This window comes from Aulonocara sp. 'chitande type north' Nkhata Bay, linkage group LG20, assembly GCF_057382095.1.
Source record: "Aulonocara sp. 'chitande type north' Nkhata Bay isolate Kocher_YH1m ecotype deep benthic linkage group LG20, A_spYH_male_GT1.1, whole genome shotgun sequence".
Taxonomy (NCBI): domain Eukaryota; kingdom Metazoa; phylum Chordata; class Actinopteri; order Cichliformes; family Cichlidae; genus Aulonocara; species Aulonocara sp. 'chitande type north' Nkhata Bay.
The window spans coordinates 33,079,177-33,106,187 of NC_141363.1; the positions used below are offsets into that span (position 1 = coordinate 33,079,177).

General features: G+C 40.2%; 1 protein-coding gene across 1 annotated transcript in view; it reads right to left on the reverse strand.

Moving 5' to 3' along the window:
• Positions 1-27,011, reverse strand: part of LOC147306042 (cadherin-4-like) — a 268,090-nt gene that overhangs the window by 93,963 nt on the left and 147,116 nt on the right. Inside the window, exon 4 of the mRNA XM_086278491.1 lies at positions 7,597-7,823. Coding sequence (XP_086134617.1) covers positions 7,597-7,823 — 227 coding nt within the window. The remainder of the gene's footprint in view (positions 1-7,596; positions 7,824-27,011) is intronic.

The following is a 27,011-nucleotide window of genomic DNA, read 5'->3' on the forward strand; positions in this document are numbered from 1 at the left end:
AGTGTGTACATGTGAGCATGTGTGATGGGAGGGAGTATAAAAAATCCAGCATCATAGACTCATTTGTAAAAATAAACAAATAACTAAGTAAAGAACAGGTTCAGTTACATTGTATTTCCATTAAAGGTGATTAGTGCCGTTTATCTTTCTTCGAGTTTTTCGATTGCTGTTACTTCTGTGAAATGTGTAGCTTTACAGTTCCTCCCCAGCAGCTGACATTTGAGAATAAAAATAAAATACAACACAGAAGCAGTCTACAGTGTTGGAAGATGGCAATGGCTTCTGGCACATATTGAAAGTTGAAGGTCCTGTATGATGCAGTCTATAAAAAGTGTTTTTCTTTGTCTCTGTTTGTTCTTGCCTGGTCAAGGTCCCTCAGAGGGTTGGCTTGTATCTGCCAGCGGAAACAATGCTTTCAAGGCTGACTTCATTAGATGGACGCCCAAGAAAAAAGCTTTTAAGGCTGCTTTAAAGAAAATGTGTCAAGCAACCTGGCATATGGTGTGTATGTGTTTGTGTGGGTGGGTAGGGATGTGGGGTGTGGAGGAGCATGGGCTTAGGTGTCATGTTCAGTTTCATCAACCAAGTGCTGTACTTCAGACATCTTGGACTGTGAAATCCAGGGCACTTTAAGTAATAGTGCAAAAGGAGAGATTTTTAAACAGGTAAAGGATTACGGTAGGTGAGGAGACCACATTCACATTCAAAGAAAGACTGGATTTGCTGCTCCACATGGCCATATGCAATAAATATTTAATGTACCATCCACAAAATTACTGCTCTTAAGGGTTCTGCATTGGTAGATTTTTACCACTTTTGTAGAAAGACTTTAAACTTAAAAAGGCCAATATTATAATAATATTTAATAATATTTCCCATAGCTCCCATAGCTCTGTTTTTGGTTTCCAACGTTTGCTCCTGCTGGCTTAAAAATGTAAGAGAACAGGAAGCAAAACAAACCCACAGACGTCATATTTCCACTGCTTATCTCTACTTTATTATATTCCATGAAAGCTTAAGTTGTGAAACAATGCCTTACAAACCCGCTGTAAGCTGTGGACAGGAATAAGCCTCACGTGTGATTTGTCCCTAGAAGTTGGCAGTCCAGCAACAGCTAGCTTAGTTTATAGTCAGTTCTAGTAATTTAGATGAAATTGCCCATTAAGTAACGCAGAGGGAAAGGTGCTCTTATGAATTTTAGAGGAAAGTTTTTTAAGCCTGAAGTTCAGCACCACATCATATGTACCCTAAATAATTAATTGAAACAATTAAGTAGGTACAAATAATTATATAGAAGCAAAAAAAAAAAGACTATGACTGTGGGAGGGTTCCACTCACTGTTGTTTATTTCAGTCTTCTAAGAGCACAACAACAGTAAAATCTGTCTATCATCTTTGGATCTTGTAGGGCAAGAACTAGCTCAGTCAGCAAATTAACAAATCAAACCACCCTCCATGCTGTGCAGCAGTCTGTTGTCCATACTGGGATCCATTCCCGAGTGAGCAAAGTTCAGCAGCACTTTAGACCTCAGCATGCCACTGTACTCTTGCCATGGGCCCAGAACAGACAGCTGAGGCAGCAAAGTGGAGCTCTCCATTGCATCCCCAGCGACATCCCATCACTGCCACACTTTTCCCATACAAAAAACAAAAACAAAAAAAGTCCAAATGAAACAGTGATCTTCTTTACAACATTGCGTCAGTTCTTTGAGGTCTGCAGGCATTCATTTATACACAGCTCTAAGGTTAATTCTAAGGCCTCACCGCAGCATTTCAATCAGGTTGATGTTTGAACTTTGGCTGAAACACTTCTGTTATTGATTTGCAACTCTGCTTGAGACCATTGTCCTTTTTCATTACCCAGTTTTGGCCAAGCTTTAGTTTTAGGACAGATGTTGTAACATTTGACAATACTTTACTGTACAGATGAGTTGATCATCGACTCAGTGATTATAAGGTCCTGAGCATTATAGCCAAACATTTTCACTTTGGTCTCATCTGTCCATGGAAAGGACATTGTTTCAGAAATCTTTCAAACAAGCCATACTTGTTCAGTCTTTTTTTAATTATACAACCAAAAACTTTAAGATTTACCATGCTAACTGATTCTTGTAGAGTCTGAGATGTAACGTTTGGATGTTTTTGCAAATTCTTTTAGTACTGCATGGTCTGACCTTGTGGTGAATCTGCTGGGATGTGATGTCCACTTCTGGGAAGATCGTAGCACTTTACTGGTTTGAATTCTCCAAACCAGTAAACTGCCAAAATTTAGATTTTTCAAGAGGTGATCACACTTGTGGATGATCAGTTAATGAACTGCATGTCATTATCAGCACCTGCCTGCTACATCCCCCCCTTAATTTCTATGGAGAGAGTCCTACGAAAGCTTATTTTTTCATGATTGATTTTGTGTGTTTCAAAATAACACTTTAGTACTGTTTTGAAAAGGCTTGAAAAAAATAACTTTAAATTAAATGTACATTAAAATTGTTGCAAATGCAATAACAATGACAATATTAATATTGTATTCAGCTTTTCGATTAGAATGGAAAGACATCCTCACTTGGAACATTATTTTGTGTCTGTTAGCCAATAACAGCATGAATAAATAAAGAAAATAATCAGAAACAAATGTCATCTGCTAAGGAGCACAACAGGAGCCCATCTGCTCCTGTTAATACAAAAGCCCTGCAGCCCCTTCAGATATCACAGTTAAGGTGTTTTTATAAGAATTTTAAAGACGAATTATTTCCAAAATAACAAGAAAAGACAATATGGAAAATTATATCGGTATTCAGTCATAATATTTTAGAGAAATCTGTAAGCCTCCTTTGTTCTCCACCAAATCCAGATAGTAATCGTCAGTTCTATTTCATGATTTCGATATTCAATAAATTGCTGTAAACACGAACTGAAAAACACTAAAACTAAATTGCTGTCTTTATGCTCATGGATAATGGATAAATGTATATTGAGCTTTTTGCTAAAAACACCAGGCGTTGGAAACATTGCTGATGTGTAAGTGGTGTATACAATCAAACACACACGCAAAATAAAAGGGCCAATTTAAAAAAAAAAATACTAAATGTGGTAAAGTTTCTAATTATTTCAAGGTAAAGCACAACCTCCATGACTTACCTTTTAATAGTATGCCTTAATGTCATAAAAAAAACAGCATCACAACCCTCATCATTTTAAAAACCTTACTGTGCAAGATTGTGTAATCCAATCAAAGATCTGACCTGTTGATTACATTAGATGCCACTAAAGTGTATAGATGACTTTAATATGAATAAAATACAGTTCAAACAACTATTCTAATATATAATCAAATGTAGTGGAATATCATAAAATATTCAGTGCATATTCAGACATAAAATGAGTAAAAACTGAGTAAACTGTGAACCTATGCCAGCAGTTCAGTTATATATGAATTAGTTAAATATGACCGTGTTTAAATTCTCGCCATCTAAAGTTGCCAGTTTAGGAACTGAAGCATTTGCTATTTTGACCAACAGGGGTGCTACAGTACAACCCACTGCACTGGAACTGACAAAAATCCTGATCATCCTTGATCAGCTTGTGCTCATTCTCAGAGTCAGAAAAGAAAGAACCAGCAGTCTCCCCTCCTCCTCTTGTACTGTGTCACCCATCTGCACAAGAGGCAGACTAGTCCTAACAAATTTTACCATATTCTGTTTCCTGCACTGTGCAGTTTGGGGAAACTTGAGCATGACTAGGGTATCAGTCACGGTTTTCTGTCTCATCTGCCGGCCAAAATAGTTTTCTGCCAGAAACTCAGTGTGGTCCTTTGCATTCAGTCCATATTCAAGAAACTAATGTCTGCTAAGCATAACGTGCCCGTGTGCACAAACGAGCATGAGCGAAATGAGACAGATGTGAGTTAGGCCCGGATAAATGCATTCTTTTTCTTCAGAGAGAGGAAAGCTTCATGGGGTTGACTGCAGGGGATGGCTGCCCCACATCCCACCAGTGCAGTGAGGGGAGGCAGAGGTGGAACAAGACATGTTTGGGATGGATTGAGGGAGATGAGGAGTCAGTTGTCAGAAGCAGATGTGACCCCCCTCACCTCCCTCTGCCTAAATAAGTCATGCTCTAAATCCTTTTATCTACACATGCTAACAGGTACTAGTGAGTTCCCTGAGGAGAAATGTAGAGAGAAAAACATGCACAACAAGAAAAAAACCATAAAAACGTAGAGACACAGAGGCAAAGATCTCTGCCCGCCACTGCAGCAAAATAAATATAAATATAAATAAATAGCCTGTACTTATATAGCGCTTTTACTAGTCCCTAAGGACCCCAAAGCGCTTTACATATCCTGTCATCCACCCATTCACACACACATTCACACACTGGTGATGGCAAGCTACATTGTAGCCACAGCCACCCTGGGGCGCACAAAAGGCTTAAGCAGGTTTTTCTTTCACCGTGGTATAATTCTGATCAAACTTCAACTCCGATTCTCTCTTTCTTACTCATATTCACATAGAAAAATTACAGGATGGTGATGCAACAGATTTAGAAAAATAGGAAAAGCAGAGATATGTGATCACTTATTCAAACTCTTATGAAAGACGGAGGAAAAGGAGCAACAGCAAACTGGAGTTAGACTTTTTAAAGACAGCTTTATAGATTCTAGAGATTTTGTTATTTTTCTTAATACAACACAGACGGGGCACACATTCTCTGGCATGCAACCCTGCACAGATTAAACCTTTAGGTGCCAAGCGAAGACACAAGCACACATAGAGCATACGCAGCAATGAAAATTTAACGCAAAATTAGCATAATACACACTTGATCCAACATAATCTCCCACAATAAAATAACATTCTTGCACACATGCTTATGCACAGTAATGCTATGTGAACAGGAGTCACTGAGTGTGAAATGGATGCCCCCCAATCCTCGACCAAGCTCCCCCCCACCCACAGCCCTGGTGCCATCAGCCTTAGCCAGCTGGCGGTGGTCCCAGCACTTCCCCTCCACGCCACTGCCTCCCCATAACCCTGCATGCTTTGATATCAGCCAGCCCCTGGCTACCCAGACATCTGGAAGTTATTATTCAACAGAGCACACCACAAAGCACCATTTCCATAATGAAACATCACATTTTGTTTTAGCGCCCTGCTTTCTCCTGCTGTCCTCATACATGTTTGTTACAACTTGTAGCATATTTCTGACCTCTGACCATCTTGTTTGATTGCTTGTCTATTCTTTGCTCCTCGGGATATACATATTAATTGACTCAGTGGAAAATTACGTTTAAAAATGCATTCATTTGACCTTTGACACTTTAGTACTGAAACTCAGTCGAGTGAAAAAGCCAGCATTAACTATAAAAGAGCGTAATTAAAGATCAACCTATTCAGAGCCAGAACAATACACACTCTTCAACTCATTCCCAATAACTACCAGCAGATATCCCACTCTCTGTTTGGCTCTGTGAATTTATGACTGACATATTGCCATTGCTTCCATTTTCTAGCATTGCACATGACTACCGTCTGATTGTTAGCATAATGGAAATGTTTCACTGCTTTTATTTTCATCACAACAATGATTGGCTAAAAGTTTCTGACCAGCCAGGGACCAGAATTGTCTGATTCTCATTCTTGCAGCGAGCAGCTCCCTTTCATGCAGGAGTAGAGGCAAAAAAGTTGTGCACACCTTTCAAAGCCACATGCTAGCGATAAATTATCGTTAGCGTGGAAGTTCCTCACAGAGAGTGAGGGCACAACGTTTGGCAATGTGCCAACAGTTTGTAACAGTAAACCTAATCAAACTCTTTAACGACCTCCGTTATGGTGAACGTGGACATTTTAAAGAAGCGAATAAATGGAAAGTGTCTAAAACTAAAGCTATTCACAACTCTGAGCCCGAATCAAATGGGAAAACGAGAAAAGGGTCAATGTCCTGTTATGTGGTGTTAGAAACATCGAGGAAAATGATCTTACTACCTGATAATTGTTTTCTTATATAAATCTATTGCACCTGCTTTTGATTGATAAAGTAAAATATATAAAATAAACTCGGGGTGTACAGCAACTCATTTTCAGTTAATTATTTGCACTTCCTTCCAGGAGCATAGATCTTTATTTTCATTTGTTTCAGCTGTTGCCAGAGAAAATCATATATTGCATTGAGAAAAAGTCGAATTTTGCTACTATATGCCAGATACAGTTACAAGTTTTAGAAAGAAAACTGATTTTGGCAGGTCATACTTGGGGAAAAATCAGAAATTTTAATTGGGCAAGAAAATTATAATCAGTGCACCAATAATATGCATTTTTTATATAGCTATGATAGAATTTCCTGATAGTGAAAGCCTGTTCTAAACATTGACAAGATGACACTGACACTGACAATCACTGGGGAACTTTTAGGCTCATATGCATTTGCACTTTTACATGCAGGGCAGATTTTAGCCTGCTTTATTAGAGAAAACCTGCAGAAATAATAGCCAGCTTGGTAGACTGGAAGTTGAAAATTGAAGGCCAGAAATTGGCATTTCTCCCTCTCTCTCAGTGGTCACTGTTTCTGTGCACAGTTCCTTCCAAAAATAAGTGCAATGAGCAAACTCAAAATAAAGGTAAAGTTGAATCATTTTTATCCAATCCATGCACAAGTTGGAGCAGATTATGTATTTGTGTTTGCGAATCTGATGACGTCAGCTGTGCAGTCTGAACCATCAGAGCTGATTTGTGCTGTGGAAAGATCTGATTCACCGGTAAAGTGGCCGTTTAGAGGTTTTTCAGTGAAGAAAGCGGCAGAAAACAGCTAAAGTACATTTAGTTTGTTGCAAAAACCAAAATAATGAGCTCAAAGAAGTTATAATCAGGTGGAACTTCCCTGTGGTAACAGAAAGGTAACACCTTTCTCATTAGAGTCCATCTATAACAAGCACGAGTGTCTTCAACATTTTAGTGTTTTTATTTGACTGGCAGATAATGGCTGCTTCTTACCAAAAACGAGAACTGTCTACTGAGTAAAAACGAATCCTTGGCAGCCTTTTTTCCATTTTTTTTTAAGTGAGTGAGATTTGATCTGTTCCGGAATTTACTTTCCAATAACTTATGTGAGATGTGCACTTAGTTAATGAACACAGGCCCCTGTTTTTGCCTAATGTAAATAACACTTGGGGTGATATTGGCTCTCAGAGCTGGCCTTGTGGTACCATAGTCATGGGGACAGTTAGGCTCATACTGCTCAGTCTCTGTCTCTGACCTCTGACAGCTTTTAAATAGAAAAGGAAGAGACAAGAACCCCTGGGATACCCAAGGCACAGGATGTTTTCCAATAACAGCTTATGGCTGAGGGGAATCTTACTCTCCCCCTGTGGCAGTCTGATTCTATCACTTTTAACTGTGTGGCACTGCTACTTCTTTCTGCTCCACCCCCTCTCTCCCCTTCGCTGAAACCCCAAGGAGTTTTGACCTGATTCTTGGCTGTTACTATCACCAGACCACTGGAGAAAATGTGATAGGAAAAAGAAACTCTGGAACGATAATTGAAATTTGAAGCATGATATTTCTGTGTGTCTGTGCTCGAGCTCATAAAATCTGAAACTCACCTCATTTTCAGTTTGTTGGGATGATGGTAGGTCAATCAGTGCCAACTGCACCATAGTCTCCCAGACATGTGTGTGCGGACCACTTGCTGTCAGTTTCAACTGGACAGGTTCATCTAGGTTGGCTCCCTCTCGTTGGGCAAAGATGGATCCATCTGTCCGCACGCCAAAGAGGGGGTTGCTGCTCTGGAAGACCACACCTTCATTTCCCATGCAGTCGTCAAACTTCACTGGAGACACACAAAAAGAGAGGATTTGAATTCACTATTCATCACAGTTGTAGAAACTAAGAAGCAAAACAGGTACAAACACTGGCAAGCATGAAGTTGAAACTGCTTTCCTAACTCACAAAAACATATCTAAACATAGCGTACCTGCAGTACTTGCATCTCATTAGGAGGAACATGACAAACTGGCTACTCTTAAGGAAGATTATTTAGCCTAGTCCGACACTGGTGTTTCTCACCATTTAGTCTCTATTAATAATAAGGTCAAGCAGTCACTATGATTAGACTCCTGAGGATTATTGTATGCAGATGCATGCCTCTTTATCCTGTAAATGTAGAGGTGAAACATGACAATGACAAGAAACTGTAACTGAATTTGATAAAGATGCATGTAAAGATGTCTGCTAGTTTATTGTTAGACTTACAAAGAAGAATACAGCATACATAAGGACAACAAACAACCTTTAAATCTTCTGTCTTCTATATTTAATCTGCTCATATAGTCAGTTTTTTGACAAAGACTATGCTTTTGGCTTTAGTTGTACTTCTTCTCTTTCTCCAATTATAAACTGAAGGCACATACAACATATAGAAAGTGCTGTGGAGTATGCTACATCATTATCTTACTCTAATGTACAGTAACTGCTGAATGAGGATTTAAATAGTTTCTCCTTCTATATGGCTTGGCTTGATAGCATATTTCACAGACTCCTGCAAATCACAGGGTTTGCATTGCTTCAATAGTTTTTCTAAGGCCGGTTTCCATTAGAGAATACAGTGTAAGCGTGTGGAGAAAACTAACAACCTGACCTGAGTGTTATGTAATTTTTGTAGCTGTTATAAATAAAAATATTTTTGCAGTGCAGTTAGCACTTCTTATTTGCTCCTTCTTTCCCTGACAAAATCAACATCTTTCCAAATATTGATTAAACCTATGATTCAGTTTAACCAATTAGGCAAAAAGATTAAAGGAAGCTTACGCTACACAGAAAGTATTGCACTGAGACGGGAAACACAAACCGTAATGTAATCTGAGGGATGTTAACGCAGAAAGCCTCTAGAGGTTTGTGTCCTTCATATTCTGTTAAATTAAGATGGCACCATAAACCTGTTCACCATGGAGCTTTCAGAGTTGCCTGGACACTCTTGTGTTTGCTCTCTAATGAAATTCTTGCGCAGTTCATAACAGGATGAGTCACTAGCGAGCACAGCCCATACCAGTCTCTCGTTCTCACTTCCTTTCTCCCTCGCAGCACCTGTAGCCTTCCCACTCAGGGATTAGAGTCCAGATAACATATCAAGGAAACCTTAAGCTGAATGCCATTACTCACAGATTTCTCATGGCTTTCTCTCTCCCCCAAACCACTACAACAGCTGAAACAAGGTTTCTATTACAGGGTGTAAACTATGATTAAATCCAGCTTTTTTGTGCTGTCTAGCCCTAAAAACACCTGTGATCATGCCAGTGCCCTCCTCTCTAAGGATGTTCAGATGGCCACTCAGAGCTCAGTCAGAGGGAATAGCCTCTAAACGATACTGTCCACAGAGTGTATCAGGAGCTGCACAAGAGTCCTGGTGTAGACAGAAAAAGGCAGGATATAGAAGATGGATTACATCAATACAAGAGGCAACAAAGCCTTGGATCATGGATATCATCAGACCATTGCTCTCTTTGTATTGCCGAACAACCCCCACCCCTCCCTAAAAGCCTTGCTTGTCTTTTCAGTTTATCTCATTCACTTTTCTCTTTTTGTCCAACCCTGTGTCATTTCTACTCTACCATCATTTTTTGCAGATTTCCAAAGATTACATCTGGGGGTTGGGGGATGGGGATGATAACAAACACACCAGTTGGCAAACATGTGTCTGTGCAAACAGAGTTTTGGAACACTGCCTGAATATATTAACAATGAGGAGAAGTCAAAAATCAAATTCAAAGCATTCTTTATTATATTTCTAAGTGCTTGTATCTGTGAAGCATTCGAACACCTGAAAAAAACACAAGCAGCAGGTGGTCTGTTGCCCCTTCTCTCTGTGTCCTCCAATTATTGTCTCTTCTCTCTATAAACTAGGCACACAGCCAGCAGTGCAGCCATATTGCAGTTATGGCTGGCACAGGCCTGTAGGCTTATACTTTGCACTAAGAAAAGGGATAATCAGCAAGGGGTGCTTCAAGCCATATTAAAGAAAGCATGCACTTCTGTAGCACTTAAAAGGCATTCGCTATCAAAAATAAATTTTGAATGTATCAGTCTTCATTTTAGGCATGATCACAGACATCAAAAGAAGATTGCTATTTCCATATGTAGGCATTTATATTTGGCATTATGGCTCTGTCCTGGAACCTCGCTATCTTTGCATCAAGAGAGCCAGCAAAACAAGAGGAAGCATCGGTGACAAAAGATCTGACACTGACTAACTCAGACACAGCATGATAGAAGGAGCCGTGGCGGAGATGTGTTGCAAAGTGGCTTGCAGATGTTCAAGAAACATACAGTGGGGCAAAAAAGTATTTAGTCAGCCACCGATTGTGCAAGTTCCCCCACTTAAAATGATGACAGAGGTCAGTAATTTGCACCAGAGGTACACTTCAACTGTGAGAGACAGAATGTGAAAAAAAAATCCATGAATCCACATGGTAGGATTTGTAAAGAATTTATTCGTAAATCAGGGTGGAAAATAAGTATTTGGTCAATAACAAAAATACAACTCAATACTTTGTAACATAAGCTTTGTTGGCAATAACAGAGGTCAAACGTTTACTATAGGTCTTTACCAGGTTTGCACACACAGTAGCTGGTATTTTGGCCCATTCCTCCATGCAGATCTTCTCGAGAGCAGTGATGTTTTGGGGCTGTCGCCGAGCAACACGGACTTTCAACTCCCGCCACAGATTTTCTATGGGGTTGAGGTCTGGAGACTGGCTAGGCCACTCCAGGACTTTCAAATGCTTCTTACGGAGCCACTCCTTTGTTGCCCGGGCGGTGTGTTTTGGATCATTGTCATGTTGGAAGACCCAGCCTCGTTTCATCTTCAAAGTTCTCACTGATGGAAGGAGGTTTTGGCTCAAAATCTCACGATACATGGCCCCATTCATTCTGTCCTCAACACGGATCAGTCGTCCTGTCCCCTTGGCAGAAAAACAGCCCCATAGCATGATGTTTCCACCCCCATGCTTCACAGTAGGTATGGTGTTCTTGGGATGCAACTCAGTATTCTTCTTCCTCCGAACACGACGAGTTGAGTTTATACCAAAAAGTTCTACTTTGGTTTCATCTGACCACATGACATTCTCCCAATCCTCTGCTGTATCATCCATGTGCTCTCTGGCAAACTTCAGACGGGCCTGGACATGCACTGGCTTCAGCAGCGGAACACGTCTGGCACTGCGGGATTTGATTCCCTGCCGTTGTAGTGTGTTACTGATGGTGACCTTTGTTATTGTGGTCCCAGCTCTCTGCAGGTCATTCACCAGGTCCCCCCGTATGGTTCTGGGATCTTTGCTCACCGTTCTCATGATCATTTTGACCCCACGGGATGAGATCTTGCGTGGAGCCCCAGATCGAGGGAGATTATCAGTGGTCTTGTATGTCTTCCATTTTCTGATGATTGCTCCCACAGTTGATTTTTTCACACCAAGCTGCTTGCCTATTGTAGATTCACTCTTCCCAGTCTGGTGCAGGTCTACAATACTTTCCCTGGTGTCCTTCGAAAGCTCTTTGGTCTTGGCCATGGCGGAGTTTGGAGTCTGACTGTTTGAGGCTGTGGACAGGTGTCTTTTATACAGATGATGAGTTCAAACAGGTGCCATTCATACAGGTAACGAGTGGGGGACAGAAAAGCTTCTTACAGAAGACGTTACAGGTCTGTGAGAGCCAGAGATTTTCCTTGTTTGAGGTGACCAAATACTTATTTTCCACCCTGATTTACGAATAAATTCTTTACAAATCCTACCATGTGAATTCATGGATTTTTTTTCACATTCTGTCTCTCACAGTTGAAGTGTACCTCTGGTGCAAATTACTGACCTCTGTCATCATTTTAAGTGGGGGAACTTGCACAATCGGTGGCTGACTAAATACTTTTTTGCCCCACTGTAACAAGCTAAATCAACCCAGTTAGTGTTTTCTATGTGAGATTGGCCAGCTGGATGCTTAAAAGGTCATCAGCTAAGCCCTGGTGTTGAGATCAGCTGATCTGCCGAGACTGTGACTGACTGGACATTAAATAACTTAACCATGCTATGATGATTTTTTTAATGTGAAAGTAAGAAAATATTTGTAAACATCTTTTGCATGGTCTGACAGTGATGCTGAAATAATGGGTTCACTTCACACCAAATCGTAGTCAACTAATGCGGTAAGGCTAGAAAACAGGGTTAGATAATATCGTAATCTGTCTAGTTTACATATCATGTTTTTTGTCTGTTTACCAGTAAATATCTATATGAATGAATGAATGAATTATTAATTAATCAACCCACCCACAATTACTTCACAGTGGGCCATCTGTCTCCATCTCAACTCCTTCTCACAAACATCTTGTTAAGTCCAGATCTTAATTTCCTAATGTTTTAAAAGCAACAACACCTGAATGCTATAAACCGTCTCAGAAATTCATGTTCAGTAAAATCAGTAAGGTATGTAGTAATAGTAGTGCATGTGCTGTCAGAGTAAATCATTCCTATGCATGTGTAAGCCTGCATTTTCTCAGTGTTGGCATGTCTTAGCAATGACAAGCCAAACTAACTACACCCATACCCATTTGGAAATAGAGTGACAGGGTGTGGATAGAGTACCCAGAGGGACTTGTTCTTGCACCAGTTAAGAAACGACAGTGCCAATTTTACCCCTCCATCAACATACGCATGCTCACACACACACACGGACCTCCATAGCATAGCTCCTCTTTCACTCACTTGGGTCAATACCGCTATAAAAGAGATTATAAAAATTGGCCAGCAACAAAGCACTGAAGCCCAACGGCACAGTGCTACACATTAACAAGTCGTCTAAAGCGGTAGGCTCCGTTTGAGCATTGATCTGGCAAATAAGACAGACACCCCAGTGCGTCTGTCTTAAACAGCCAACACAGCACTTCTTCACCGTCTAGTCGATGTGGACAGTCAACCCCTGAAATGTTACAAATTCTACCATGCTCAGTGCGTTCCAACACAGGAAAGGAATATAATCATTGATTTCTCCATTATGATAGGGTGAAAGACAGTAAATGGAGCTTTGTGCGTTGCTTGGTTGTTATCACCATCCAACCCACCCCACTACCACCCCGCCCCCCTTTCTAATTAAAGTTTCCATCTCACTCCAATAACACAAGGACAAGGAGGAGAGAAACACAAAAAAAGAGATGTGACCTTCTTGTGGTGTTCTATGGACAGCCTGGCAGGAAGTAGCTGACAAGTGTTGAAAGGGAAGTGAGAAAGGGATGGAGTCAGGGGACAGGGAGAAAGCTGAGGAGTGACAATAAGAAGGTGAGAGGGGAGGGGAGAAGGGAAGGATGAAGAATGTGTAGAGGTGGCAATAACTGTGACAGTGAAATTAACTGTGCAGGAAAAACATGGAAATGAAAAAAAAGCAAACGTAAGTATGGTATATAAAAGCTGCACTGGATGCCACGCAGTTGAAGAAACGAAACCACATGTCTAAAATGGCGATGAGGAAGAAAAAGAGTAAGAACTTGGAGGTAAGGTGGAGCTGGAAACTGGGGAGGGCAGTGGATGGAGGCCTGCACTGGGCTCCTGGCTCAGTGAACTAGATCCCCGTTACACACCCACATTGGAATGGATGGGATGCTCAGATGGCTGTTTAAACAGGTTAATTGGGCTGGCCTCTCGAGAGATCGGGACAGATGGATCAATGGATAGAATGAAAGAAGAGAGAAAGAGAGAGTGAACATGAGACAAAGAGAGAGCAATGGAGCTCAGAAATATAGAAAAGAGGTTGGATGAAGAGATGAGATGAGTCTGGCCGCTGATCACAGTCTCCACGGGGAGTATGCAGTCTAATCAGAGTAGAGTGGGGCTGTACAGTGGGCTTGGCCCTCAGTGGCTGACTAAACAGAGCCAGGTCCACTGTCCACTACTGATAAATTATAAAAAGAGGACAAACTTGTGATAGAAGGCTGTTTAAAGCTATGTTAGAAGCCCATCAGGGAGACTGATTCACTGATGCCAATCATGGACAGTGGCTCATCTCTCTATTCTTCACAATAACCTTCAAAAGGATGATGGTAGTGACCAACGCCTACTATAAAAAATGCTCACAGTGCACAAGCAGTCAAAAATAAAGAGAGTATGCACTGGACACAGACTCAAACTGTGTTGTACCATTCAGAAAAAATGCTGACAGAAAACATCAAACTAAAAATGTTCAAAGTTTTTTTTTTTATTATTATTTATGAAAAGAAATAGATGATGAACACACAGTACAAAGAACAAGTGAATAATTACTCAAAACTGGCTGCTACTTATCAATCAAAAATTCATCAAAGCAAACCTGGTTGTATTAATGAATCATTCCAAACCCGCTTGTGTTGGTTCAGTAATCTGGCTGTTTCACACTTTTAGTGCATTTTATGTACATAAGCACCTGAGGAATTCACAGAATGAAGTGCAGTCATATTTAGCGACTATAGCAAATTCAAAAACACTGAGTGAGACTATTTCACTCATAAACTCCTACAAAGAAAGAGACTGTCTTTGGTTGGGAGGACGTACATATTTTCAAGGGAAAAAAATCTTTTGCGTTAAAATCAGTATATATAGAGTAGTGTTGATTCTGTATGAAAATGAGGGGGGAAAAAGTGAACTTCCATTCTTTTAATTTCCATTTCGAACACTGAGATGGGTTCTCATTTTAAATTTCAGTCATGCAACTTTGTTGTTTCTCTTAACTTTCCAAGCCTTGCTTATACAGACCACAGTTCCACTGCATCAAACTGTCTACCATAAAGTGAATGTAGAGTTTTGGGTGTCCTGATATGGATGGCCTGTGGTGTCTTATGTAAAATTAAGCAGCTTTACTCTGTGTTTTGTTTGGTTGAACACTGATACACTTTACTTCACCGCTACGCTTTCTCTGAGTGAAAATCCAAAATGTCAGCATGAGATATTAGGCTGTAGACAGAGCTTTACCCCGAAACACCTCTTCTGTTTTTGCTGTTAAATTTTAACTGAAAGAACGAGGGAGGGCTTACATGAAAGGGAGGACAAAAACACAGCGTTTAATACAATGCTAAAAATATCATTAAAAAAGGGTCATCCTAGGTGAAATATGATTAAAAGCAGTACAAAAAAATGAAATAAATAAAATGTTAAATGGTAACCATATTAGACACTGTAAATCCGAAGTTTAACGGTTTAAATATATATATATGTATGTTCATTTTGAATCTGCTCAACACTCTGTAAGAGGCTGCATGGACAAACTGTTCATAATGGCATGGGGGAGCATTAGTGTGAGTGTGCTGTGAGTACATTTGTGAGGGTAGCACTAATGCTGAATTACATATAGAGCATTTTGAGCAATATATTCAGCCAATCAAAGGGTGCCTTTTTCAGGTCAGGCATGTTTCATGTAAGAAAGATAATGCAAAATATTATCATGCACAATTTACATCACTGTCACCTGTTGCCAACATCTGAAAGGGAAAATAACACTCATAAATCTCGAGCAGCAGGGTTACGGTTAGATCTTTATGAACCAATTGCAGGAAAAGATTTAACTTTCACTATAACAGTAGGTGGTTTCCTTCATTACCAAATGGTTACAGTGTGATGCAACACAGTGGTAAAAACATCAAACTGAATATGAAGAGTTAAAAAAAACAACTAAACAAACCCCCCCAAACCAAAAAAACAACAACTCTCAGGTCATCATTGTGTCTCTTTGCTGTTGTTCTAATATTTTACTTTTTATAATTAACATATAGTTTGAATTATACGTTTCTTTTAGCTTTATACAGCATCCAAACTTTCTAGATAACAAGGTTATGTGACTATGATATGGATATATGCGAATAGGGATGCACACTGCAGAGTAAATTTGTCACACAGCGAGGAGGGGAAAGCTTTTCTGTCAGGAAAGGTTAAACACCAATTAAAAGCGGCTGTGCATGGGCAGTTTGATGCTGTTTATGCATGTTATTTAGCTGACTTGTTTTTCAGTATGGTTTATGAAAAACGTCTTGCAATAAAGTATAGTCAATTTCCTATAAATACTTCATTTGGATGAAAGTGGCCCTTTCTGCATATGTTTTGCTTGAAGCCAAAATTCACGATGAATGAGTCCAAGAAAAATATATCATAAAATCAATTAACTGTTCTCCTTGACCATCTAAACTAGCCCCTTTTCCTGTTCAGCAGTTTTCAGAGAAACTGCTGGATGGCTAATCAAGGGAGTGCTGCTGCCACTGTAGCTGGTTAGGAATGGAAAGCATTCAAGTAATGCTAACAGGCTGATCTGAGCTGCTGGAGACTTGGTTTGCACACTCCTGACTGATTACAGACTGAAAAAGTGAGAATATATTTGCCCTAGTTCGATTTTGTCTATCAAATTTGCACTTTCTGATTTACAGTGTATAGATGAACAATCAACTTCATATAGTTCAGGGCCGTAGTGAGGGTTATGTTTTGAGGGCTTAGTTAATATTTTGCTAAATTATAGAGGAGAGAACTTTTAGTAAAACTGCCTCTATGATGCAGACTTTAACAAAGGGGGTTATTATTTATAATTGTGCGAAGGTTCTACATATATCTTGAGGGTTCTTCTGATTTGTACTATGCCAGCATATTATGCTAAAGTGAATATTTGCTTAGACTAATAAATCAGTAATGCACAAGGACACATTTACATACACATATTTACAGAGATAGCAACCACAAAGACATTGTTTTTGACTAATCAACATCTCTCTAATGACTGATTAGTATTCCTGTACACTGGCACAGAAGTGCTTGATTAGCCTTTAGCAATTCTCAGGCATCTCTCCCAGCAAGGGAAAGTAACTAAACAGTTTCTTGACCTGCTATGAGAACTCCAAACAATCACAGTGTGTTGCTGCTTGTACAACTAAAAAAAAAATGAAGAGACAAAATATATATGGGAACGCACAATAAATAAAATGGCTTCCACAGAAAAAGCAATATTTCAAAATCCACAACATGTCTTGTAGTTAAAAAGATAAGGCTACGTCTCAAGTGTACATTTCTGTCATGGTCCTGGGTCGGTGACCCAGCGCTTTTAGTTTATCATTTTCTAGATGGTTGTTTAAGTTCTGTGTTATTTTCGATCTGCCTCTGAGTCTGCGTCTGTATCTGTCTGTCTATGGTGTCTCCCCATCTGTTTGTGAATCTGTCTGTTTAGTTCAATGTCTTGTCTGGTTCCATGTATCTGAGTTTCCTGTTTTATTGTGAAGGTCCGCGTCGTATGTGAGTGTGATCAGTTTACGTTTCCCCTGTCCCGTCAGCCCAGATTCCTCCCAGCTGTGTTGCCCTCCTGTCTCTCATCCCCTGATTACTGGTGTGTGTATTTAAGCCCTGTGTGTTCTCCTGCCTGTTGCCGGTTCGTCTGTGTTCCTCCGTGTCAGTCTGTGTAACTCTGTGTAACTCTGTGTAACTCTGTGTAACTCTGTGTCAGTCTGTGTCAGTCTGTGTCAGTCTGTGTCAGTCTGTTACCCTGTGTTCCACGGTGTCCTGTTCCTCGTCTGCATCTCTCTGCTATTCATCATTCGTTGTCATATGCTCCCAGGTCTGTTATTTTAGTTCTCCCAGTTTAGGTGTCTTTAATTGTTTGTTATGCCCCACTGTTTGTTTGCCACTACACCTCTGTAAATAAAACCACCGGTATCTCATCCACTGCCTGCATCTTGGGTCCTCCTTCTAAATCCACACGGCTCGCCTCGGCAGCCGTGACAATTTCTCTATAATGAAAAACAAAATCTCACATTTGCTTCATTTTATTAAGGACCTAATTCCCAGCTTCTCGGATCTGCATTGTGTGCTTGTGGTGAGATATTAGAAATGGAAGGTAGCAAAAAAAGCAAGAGAGAAAAATCAAGCGTTTTTGGCAATTAAGAATAGACTTATGGGTGATGAAGGCAGAAGGTATTGAAAAAGAAGAAGGCATCAGGCAGAAAAAAGGAGTTGCTCTTAGGAAAGACTGGAGGAAGCAACAGCAAAATGAAAGTAAGCACATCATTTTCTCAACCTTCTTTGCAATGCTGGATACTGGAAAGCAAAATAAAGCTGTGGTGGAGCAGAGATACAGAGACAGCCGCAGTTAATGCAGTCAAATAGCAGGCTTTTTGCTACACAGCAAACCACAGCTCATGTCCGTGCACTCTTGTCGTTCCTTCACAGCAGTCGCTTGGCCTTTTACCCTGTCTTTCTGTGGTTGTGGTACAATGCGTTTTCTGGATCGATAGCCAACAAAATTCAGTGATGGTTTTGATGTGTACAGTACAGGCTATCATTCCCTGGAGACTTGGCCCAGATTTTGTATCACAATTTACAACTGCAAGACCTAAAGTCCTGCATCAAGAGATCTGATACAGTCTGTCCGCAGGTCTTAACAGAAGCATGCAGTTGACAGACTGAGTGAAGGATTTGCATGCTTGTCTTCAAGAAGAATGTAGTTGCAGGAGGCTGAAATAAGATAAAGCAAGTGTGGCAAGTGTCTGTCTGAGAGTGACAGCTGCTGTCATCGGTTGGCATCAACTTGGTGTCTGTTGGCTTTTTCTTTGCATTCTAATTTTGTTCACCTTATTCCAACTCTTCTGCTTGGTCCTTCCTCTGTAACCACCGAGACTGAAGAAATCTCAAGGTCAGCACAACTATGTGTGTGTGTGTGTGTGTGTCCTGTCGGCTCTATTCCTCATATCTATCTTATATCTACCCAGTCCCAATTCAAAAGATGCCTGCATCTCTTCATATTTTCTGTCACACAGGGAAACATGAGGACAAATGCAGATACCACTACAATAAAAAGGGCAGCTAACTACATAAAAAAAAAACCCAGAGACTTCAACTTTGCTTTTATTTTGGTGTTTGCCTGCAAGCATCAAATATACTTGTTGTAAAGAAAAGAAATCATTTTCATATTGTTTTCTCAAGCTTCCCCAAGGAAGCAAACAGCACAAAATTGCTTTTCCCGAATGCTGGAGGAAATACAGGCTGTATTATCAAATCTAATCATCATCTCTCCATCAAAACGTTAAGAAAAGATTCTGTTTTCCAATTTTAGAGGTCAGAGCATTAACCAGAGAACTCCCTCTAGCATTTAAACCGTGAAAAACATACATGTAATTACACAATCTGTATAGCGAATAAAGGAACACGTTTTTTTTTTTAGAAGTAAGAGGCTATATAACTTCTTTTTTTCACTTGAAACATAGCCATCGGGCTGTGATCCCTGAAATCCGGGGGCTGATGGTGGACTATGATGGTTGACCCATGCAATTAGTGGTTCTGAAGTTTCACTGAGATAGGAGCTGAGCTAAAAGTTCAAGAAATGGCCAAATCTGTTACATGACTTCAAAAACAAGTAAAAGAAAATGTGAATGCTACAGAAATACAACATCAATTGTCAAGAGTTACCGTGGAGCTTTAAGTTAGCTTTACACAATATTCTAAGTCAGCTTGTGCTGTGACGCATATCCTTGTAATAGAGGACTTGACTCAACTGGTAGCTGGTTGTATTCTGGTTTTATCCTGATATAAGAGAAAGTTTACTAGGCAACCATATGCAGCAACTAAGTCACTACTTGTGGGGGGTTTACAGTTTCTATTTTAATGTTTCTGTTTCTGAACCTCTGCGAGATTCTGGCTGGATTCTGAATGCAAGTAGTTCATGTGAATTTCGGTGTATTCAAACGGCAACAGATGTGCGATTTTTGCCAACTTATCACAGTTAATTGCCGTGTTATGACTAACAGATTGCATGTAATTACCAACTTGACCCCTTTCAGTCACAAAACTGAAAGCAGACTGAGTCCATATTGATGTTTTATAGCCATCTTGTGGCACCAAATTCACTCTGGAGAGGGCAACTGACTGCGAGCGGTCATAGAGCTGGTCCCCGTCTTTGAGGCAACCATTTCAAAGGCAATAAGAGTGCAAGTTTATTGCATATGGTTGCAGTAATTCTGTTTGTGCCATGCCTCTTGACACTATTTTCTCTAGTGTGACTGCAGCAGAAGAAGTATGAATGTGTAAAACCTGTTACTCTTAGAAACCTGACCTGAGATCCTGGTCTTTGGAAAGATGCTGCGTACAGTTTGTGTCGATGTGACTGTCTGATTTGCCTTTTCTGTAGGCACTGCTACAGCAAATTCATAACTTTTTAAAAGAAATGATGTAAATTCATGTATTTGGCAAATCGCAGACTCGTAATGAACACGACTATAGCATTATTCAGGTTTTTTGTTCTCATTTAGGCACTCACGCGCTTCTTTTAGATTAAGGAACAATTGTGGCCTACCTTCATAGAAAAACAGTGTGACTTGAGAAAAAAATGTTTAAATTTACAGTTAGGGAAAGATGAAAGTTTCCTTGGAGATTAACCAAACTGTGTTATTGTGTAAACCTAACCTCAAATAAGAGTTTGGAATCAAATCCTTTATAAATAAAATGGTTTTTCCATTCACAAAACATTGCCTCTAAATGTAATACAGCGTGCAACTGCACTGAATCATTAATTCAGTCTGTAAAAAACAGCTTTCTTGCTAATGTGTAAGTGCATAAGAATTGCATATACATGTATAAACAGCGCTACAGAGCAAGTTAAAGAAGAGAGACGCTATCAATAGTAACATGATGTTTTTCATTATTTAGTACTACTGAATGAGTGTTCCCCAGACTCAGGTTTTAAAAGAGTCTAAATATATATTTAAAGCTGCTGAACAATAACAAGGCAAAGCCCAAAGAGTTACAAAGTCGGCGAGTTTAAGTGTCTTTTCGTGTCCATATGTGTGTGAGTGATGTATTTGAACAGTGTAAATATCTCTTCTTTGGGTGAAAGTGTGAAATACAGTAATGCTTTACTGCAACTGTTGATAAGGTTCACAGTGATATGCTGAGTCTGTCAGGTAACACTTACACACTCTCCCAAACACACACAAACACTTCGAAGCTAAGGGCTGAATCAGGCAGGCAGTGAAGGGCTCCCTGAGTTACAAACACAGACAGCAGTGTAGCAGCTCACCCGCTTCGCTATCTCAAAAAAACTAATGCTTCAGAATACACAAACACATATGTTTTGGAAACAAATATTTATATATAATTTTTCACTCTAAGCGATTAGTCATTAACCTCCATTGGAGTGATCTCTAATGCAGGAATCCAGCAGGTTAAAACCTTGGAGCTCATTTGGAATAGCCATGTCCTGCATGTGGGATGTATCTATCAGAGGGAAGGAAGTGTAGTTTTCATCAGTGTGACTTCTGTGTGTGTATTTCTGTGTGGTCTGTTCATGTTTTGTGTGCACAGGGATAAAAATGAGCAGCGCTAGCAGGTTGCTCTGACAAGTCCTGTTAATGAGAACATCCTCTAGAGCCTTTTGGGCCAGTGAAAGAAACCAGAGGCCATAATCATCTGTTCAGCCTGGAAGATGGCGTGGAGGGGAGGAGGCTGCAGAACAGCAAAAGGCATTCACAATTACACCACACCATCTGCAGCGGAGGTGCTACCGTGTAGCCGAAAGTATGAGCACTGGGCAGAGAAGCTATTTAGAACAAAGGCCCCAAAGCGTCACCTTTGCAAACTATAAAGTAGGTCAGAAAAAGATTTGTGGTATTTATTGTGGACATTTGAGGACACAGCACATTAAATAGAAAAGATTAAACATAAACATACAGCAACCAGGAGTCAGAAAGCCTCTAGGCAAACATGCTTTAGTGATGTAAGGCATTGTAGCAAAGTCAAAACTTGCCAAAGGCAGGTTGTCCCCACAGGGTGTGTGACAGCTCTATTTAACATTGAGTTAAACATGTCATGACAAAGCTCTAATCTTGTTTTAAAAGCCTAGAATGTAAAAGAATGCAAAATATCTAAGTCTATCAAAGTGTCCTGCTATGCAGTTTATGTGCTGTGCTGTGAGTAGGTGTATAGTATACACTTGTATGTCTATATATCTTTGTGGGGTGTACATCATGTGAGTGAGTAAGAGAGATGTGTGCGATCAAACATGTGTGCACTCAAATATGTATTCGCGATAAGTTGCCAATTTGGCTACAGTTGACTCACCTGCACCTGGCTCAGTGAGGCAAAGCCAACTGGCTCCTCACGAGTTTGGGAATCACAAACCAAGTAGAGGGGTTTAGAAATGCATGAGGCGCTTCTCTGCGTAACATTACCATGATTCATCTTCACAAAACTGCGAAAGCTTGTGATAATCGCTTTAGCTAATCCTTGCACGCTTCGGGCAAACAAGCATGGAGAGAGTGAAGGGGTGGTTCTTTAACCCCTGGGGGGAGGAATGAAATGGGTAATGGGGTTGGTGTGGGTGAAACATGGTCAGAGTAAAGATGTGCATTTCTATTTACCCGTTTCAGATTTTTATTCACCCGTTATGTATGTGTGTGTCATTGCACGCCACCTATGGTCTTCACAAACAGTTTCAATATATATTAAACTGAAATCATGGAAAGTGTCCAGCACCACTAATGGCTGTAATAATTAAAAGAGACATAATGCTGTTTTTGTATCTGTGTGTGTGCCAAGGTCAAGGCTCAATCTGTGTGTGCCAATATCTCTATTCAGACATATCTATCATTATCTATCAAACCTTTGACACAAACATAATTCTCTGTATTTTCTGGTTGCCAAGTCTCACCTGTGCTGCTTCTATTCCTAGACGTTGGACGGCTCCAGAGTAAAAGCATAAAGGTTTATACCTGGACTGACATCTTCGAGGGATACGGCCTATAGAGATGGCCACAGGATCACCTCATTAGCATTAGAAGGTGCTCTTCTTCCTGACAAGTGAGACTTTCCTGCACTGCTTTCACAAAATAATGAGCAAATATAACCCCTAATGGCTATATATATAGGTAACCATGATCTCAAGAGACCTGAAGCAAAAACCATACACCGTGAGAGGAGTCTTGGGCCTTTCAAAGTTTGTTGCAGTGTGGGTGTGAGGAGTGCACAAAGTAAACAAAAGACTTTAAGAGGAGGAAATGATGGTTGAACAGTGTTTGATGAGAGCTCTTAGCCTGTAGCTATAGAGCATTAGGCACAGATGAACCACAGCCAGCTCCCACACTGTTAATGTGGAACACATTACAACTGCACAATGAGTTATGATTGCCATTAAAAAGCAAATGATTCAGACTTCACAGCTGGATTTAAAGGGCTGCCACCGCTGTGCCCTGTCCTTTCTCATTCCTGCCCACGCTTACTCCGCTGACACTCTGGCGACAATCACTCCACTAGACTCGCCTCGCTGAGTATGTCCACTCACATTTAGTATGCTCTTCCGTTGGTGTGAATGCATTTATAGTGTTTTCTTTTGATGATTCAGTTTATAAACCAATTTGAGTAAGGCTGTATGGAGGCAACCTTGATTTTTAAAGTAAAAGAGTGCAAAAGAATAAATAGCTAACATGTCACATTATTAAGAAAAATGTGATGAGTTGGTGCTTGTGCACCAACTCTTGACTCAGCTAGTAGGTGATCCTTCTGTCATCTAAATTCGTTATCTCTCCCTTGCACTTTCAGTGCTAGCATGAGACCTAATAATGGCATTGTTCATTTTGGTATACCATGTGGGAGCACAAGATGAGGGCTAGTGGGGAGAGAAAAGGGAAAGAAGAAGGAATCAGTAGAATCACAAATAAAGAGACCTCTCTTCAGATTGTGCTTTCGCCCACATGATCTGGCTCCCCCTCTGGGGTCAGCGGGCTAGCTGTGAAATGAATGAGAGGCAAAGCGTGGGCAGGCGCTAACGCTAAGATAATGACACTTTTTTGTCAGACCTGGCCTAAAGCTCAATTTCTTGGCAAATGAATTTATATGCACATATATATAGCCAATCAACCCTAATATAACTGTGTATACATACAAATAACAGACAATACAGGCAGAGAGACAACAGCTGTGCCCAGTGTGTGAGCGGGACTGTGCCTTGAAGGAAAGGCAGTCGATGTCACAATAAACATCCTAATCTTGAAAGCTATTTCTATGATCACAAGCATGCCCAATTTCCCAGTTTTATCTTTTAAACATCATACCCTACTGGGATTTATTCAGTGGAGGCAAAAGCTATTGCTCTTTTTTTTTTCATTTTGAAAAATACCACACGTCTGGAGTTACTTCATAAAAATGTAATAGCATGTTGCACCTAGTCGGGGGTTCATATGCATGCTGAACAGTTGTTGTTAAAGCATTAGCAGTCATATATTTACTTTGATCTTCTATTTCCTTTACTCTTTTCCTTATTTTTCCTCAATCTCTGCCTTGAAAAGATATTTATTGTGGAATCAACATGCTAGCATGCAAGCTAGTCGAAAAAGAGTGATACGAAGACAATAGCACGAGAAGCCAGACCTCTCTGTCGATCAAAAAACATAAAGGATCATCGAGATATCAGCTGGCAGGCTCTGCTGTCGAGTCTTTCTTGCTGTGCAAAAACTAATTTTACTTTGTGGTTAAAAAGAGGCCATGGGAAACAGGGACATCTGGTCATCACGCTATGACAAAAGAGAGGCTAGGAGTACTGACTGTTTGTGGTTTAAACCTACTGGTATCTGCCACAGACTAGAAAGACAGAAGGAGAAAAGCTCTGTTGTTTGATCCGTACAAACACAGCTAACAGGCTAAGAGAACTTCCACACTGTGTTAAGAGCGTCAGTGGTCAAAAACCTCAAACGTTTCTCTCCAACTACCCCACAGTTGAGGAAGACTGCAACAATTATAGGAAAGAAAAATGTTTCCCTCCTAGAGCATTTGAAGAAGAATTTAAGGCAGATTTTTTTTTTCCAGTTTGGTTTAATATGTGGACCCTGGCGAGCTGGCTTCGATCACAGGGGAGGAAAAAAAAAGAGTGAAAACTGCATTTTCCTATTAGACTGCGATTTAAATTGGAAAAAAAAAACTAAATGAAACCATCAAAGCAATGACTGGTACTAATTATCACTGCTGTTTAACATCAGACAAACAAACAAACACTGCAAATATTAAATGTGTTCTCCACGGGTTAGATTGAGCCCCATTTATTTTAAGTCCTGCTGGAACTTGATTTGTGGCTGCAAACACCCATGCTGTGCATCAGATATCCAACAGATGCTTAGTGACATCTAAACCAGTAAAGACAAACTTAATGGTACAGTCACGCAACCTACCAAAAGGGGGAAAGGACCAAAAAATGATAAGATGGGAGACGAATCATAAAGTGTTAAGCTTTCGGAACAGATAATTAGATCAGTAACAACAGAGCACAGCAACAGTGTCAGCAGGGATGGGAATGACTCCATTGCATTTGACAATTGCACAATGTGCCTGTCTGATAGGCATATATCATTTTCAGTGATTGACTCAGATTTCACATCATGAGAGCTGTTTAATACCAACAACAATGCCAGGATAAAGAAGTTTATTGTTCAATAAATCACACAGTTTTTTTTTTTTTGTTTTTTTTTTTGCTAAATCTCTCCCTGAGTCATTGGATCTTCTCCCTCTGTCACAAACGATCACTGCCTGCACAACAGCACAGTGAAAGACAAAAGTCCTGTCAGTGCTTCATTAGGCTGCTCATTAGGAAGCTGGCTCGTTCATAGAAAGATTCTCCATGGCTGACCATTTGAGTCAAAGCTAAGTCATTTCTCTTGCTCTTGCTTGCAAGGCTGAGGGCTTGAGGTCAGCAGGCTCCGTCATTATTAGTTCCGTTAAATTTTCTCTGACTGGTTCGGATCTAATGACCCAATCCTGGGGTCAACCAGCCTCAGGCCCTGTCTGCATATCTTCCCTCTGAGACGCAACTTTGCATTGTATCGGTGCTGTAAATCACTTTCCTTTTCTTACATGACTGTTGCCCGCAGGCTTCTGACACTATAATTGGAACTGAATGACGCACTTCGAACATTCAACTGCCAGCACTTGTTTTCTGTTTATAGTGGTACTGAACGCAGCTACACCATTCATTCAGCCGAGTTATAATAAAAGCATATTCAAGAATGTTTGTTAATCCTTGAGTGATTAAAATAAAATCACTCAATTCTGCAGCATACATCACTTGCGGTTAAAGCGATTGCCAGTCATGTGTATATCAGCAGACAATGTGAGATGACATTTGGTCCCAAATGCTTCAGATTATAGGAGGTCATGCTTTCAGAAAAAGCTTTGTTAGAGTGTGACTCCTGCCTGCTGTCCTCCAAATCTTCATTTCATGAATATCGCACACATAACCCTTCCTTTTTATACATGTTTCCTTCTGCTCCAGACCGCTCTTTTTTATGTGCATGTCATTAGAGGGCTTTCTCTCAATACAACATAAGCCTGGGTTTCTTAAGAAAGTGTCTACAAATTTCTAAATTCTATTAGAGACAAGGGAAACACACTTCCAAAAGATATTTGATCAGGGAAAAGATGCAGATGCAGTCAAAAGGATGATTGTGGGTCCCAAACAGTACAGACTTTCCAACACCTTCCTACCCTCTCCTTATGGTGCCTGAAGTCCAGTATATTTAATTCATATAAGGCCTTTAAATAGGCAAAAACCAGAAAAACAAATAAATCATACATTGCTGTGGACGCTGTTCAGTGCAAGCCGTTTCAAACATTCTCAGAGGTTACTGCAATAGTGATATAAGTTAAAACATTTTTCCAAAGTCCATTATAAATAAAATAACAGTGGAAAATTAAGTCTCCAATCATACTGAATTGGTTTTTCACACTTAAATGGCTCCATTGAATAACAGAATAAAGAGCCGTAGCAGCGTTATTTGTGTGGTCATTTGTTGTTTTGTATTTTCCTAACTTAATGCGTCTTTTCCCTTCACGGTGTGTTAATGCGGTTCCTACCATAATGAGTGTATATTCATTCTATAATTACTGGGTGCAATACAAACTGCTTCGAACAGCTTCCACATACACAAAAGTGCAGTGTAACAGCATGGACAAAAACGCATACGCACTAAGGCTCGAGTCAAAAGACACTCACAGGGAGCTCAAAGTTTAAA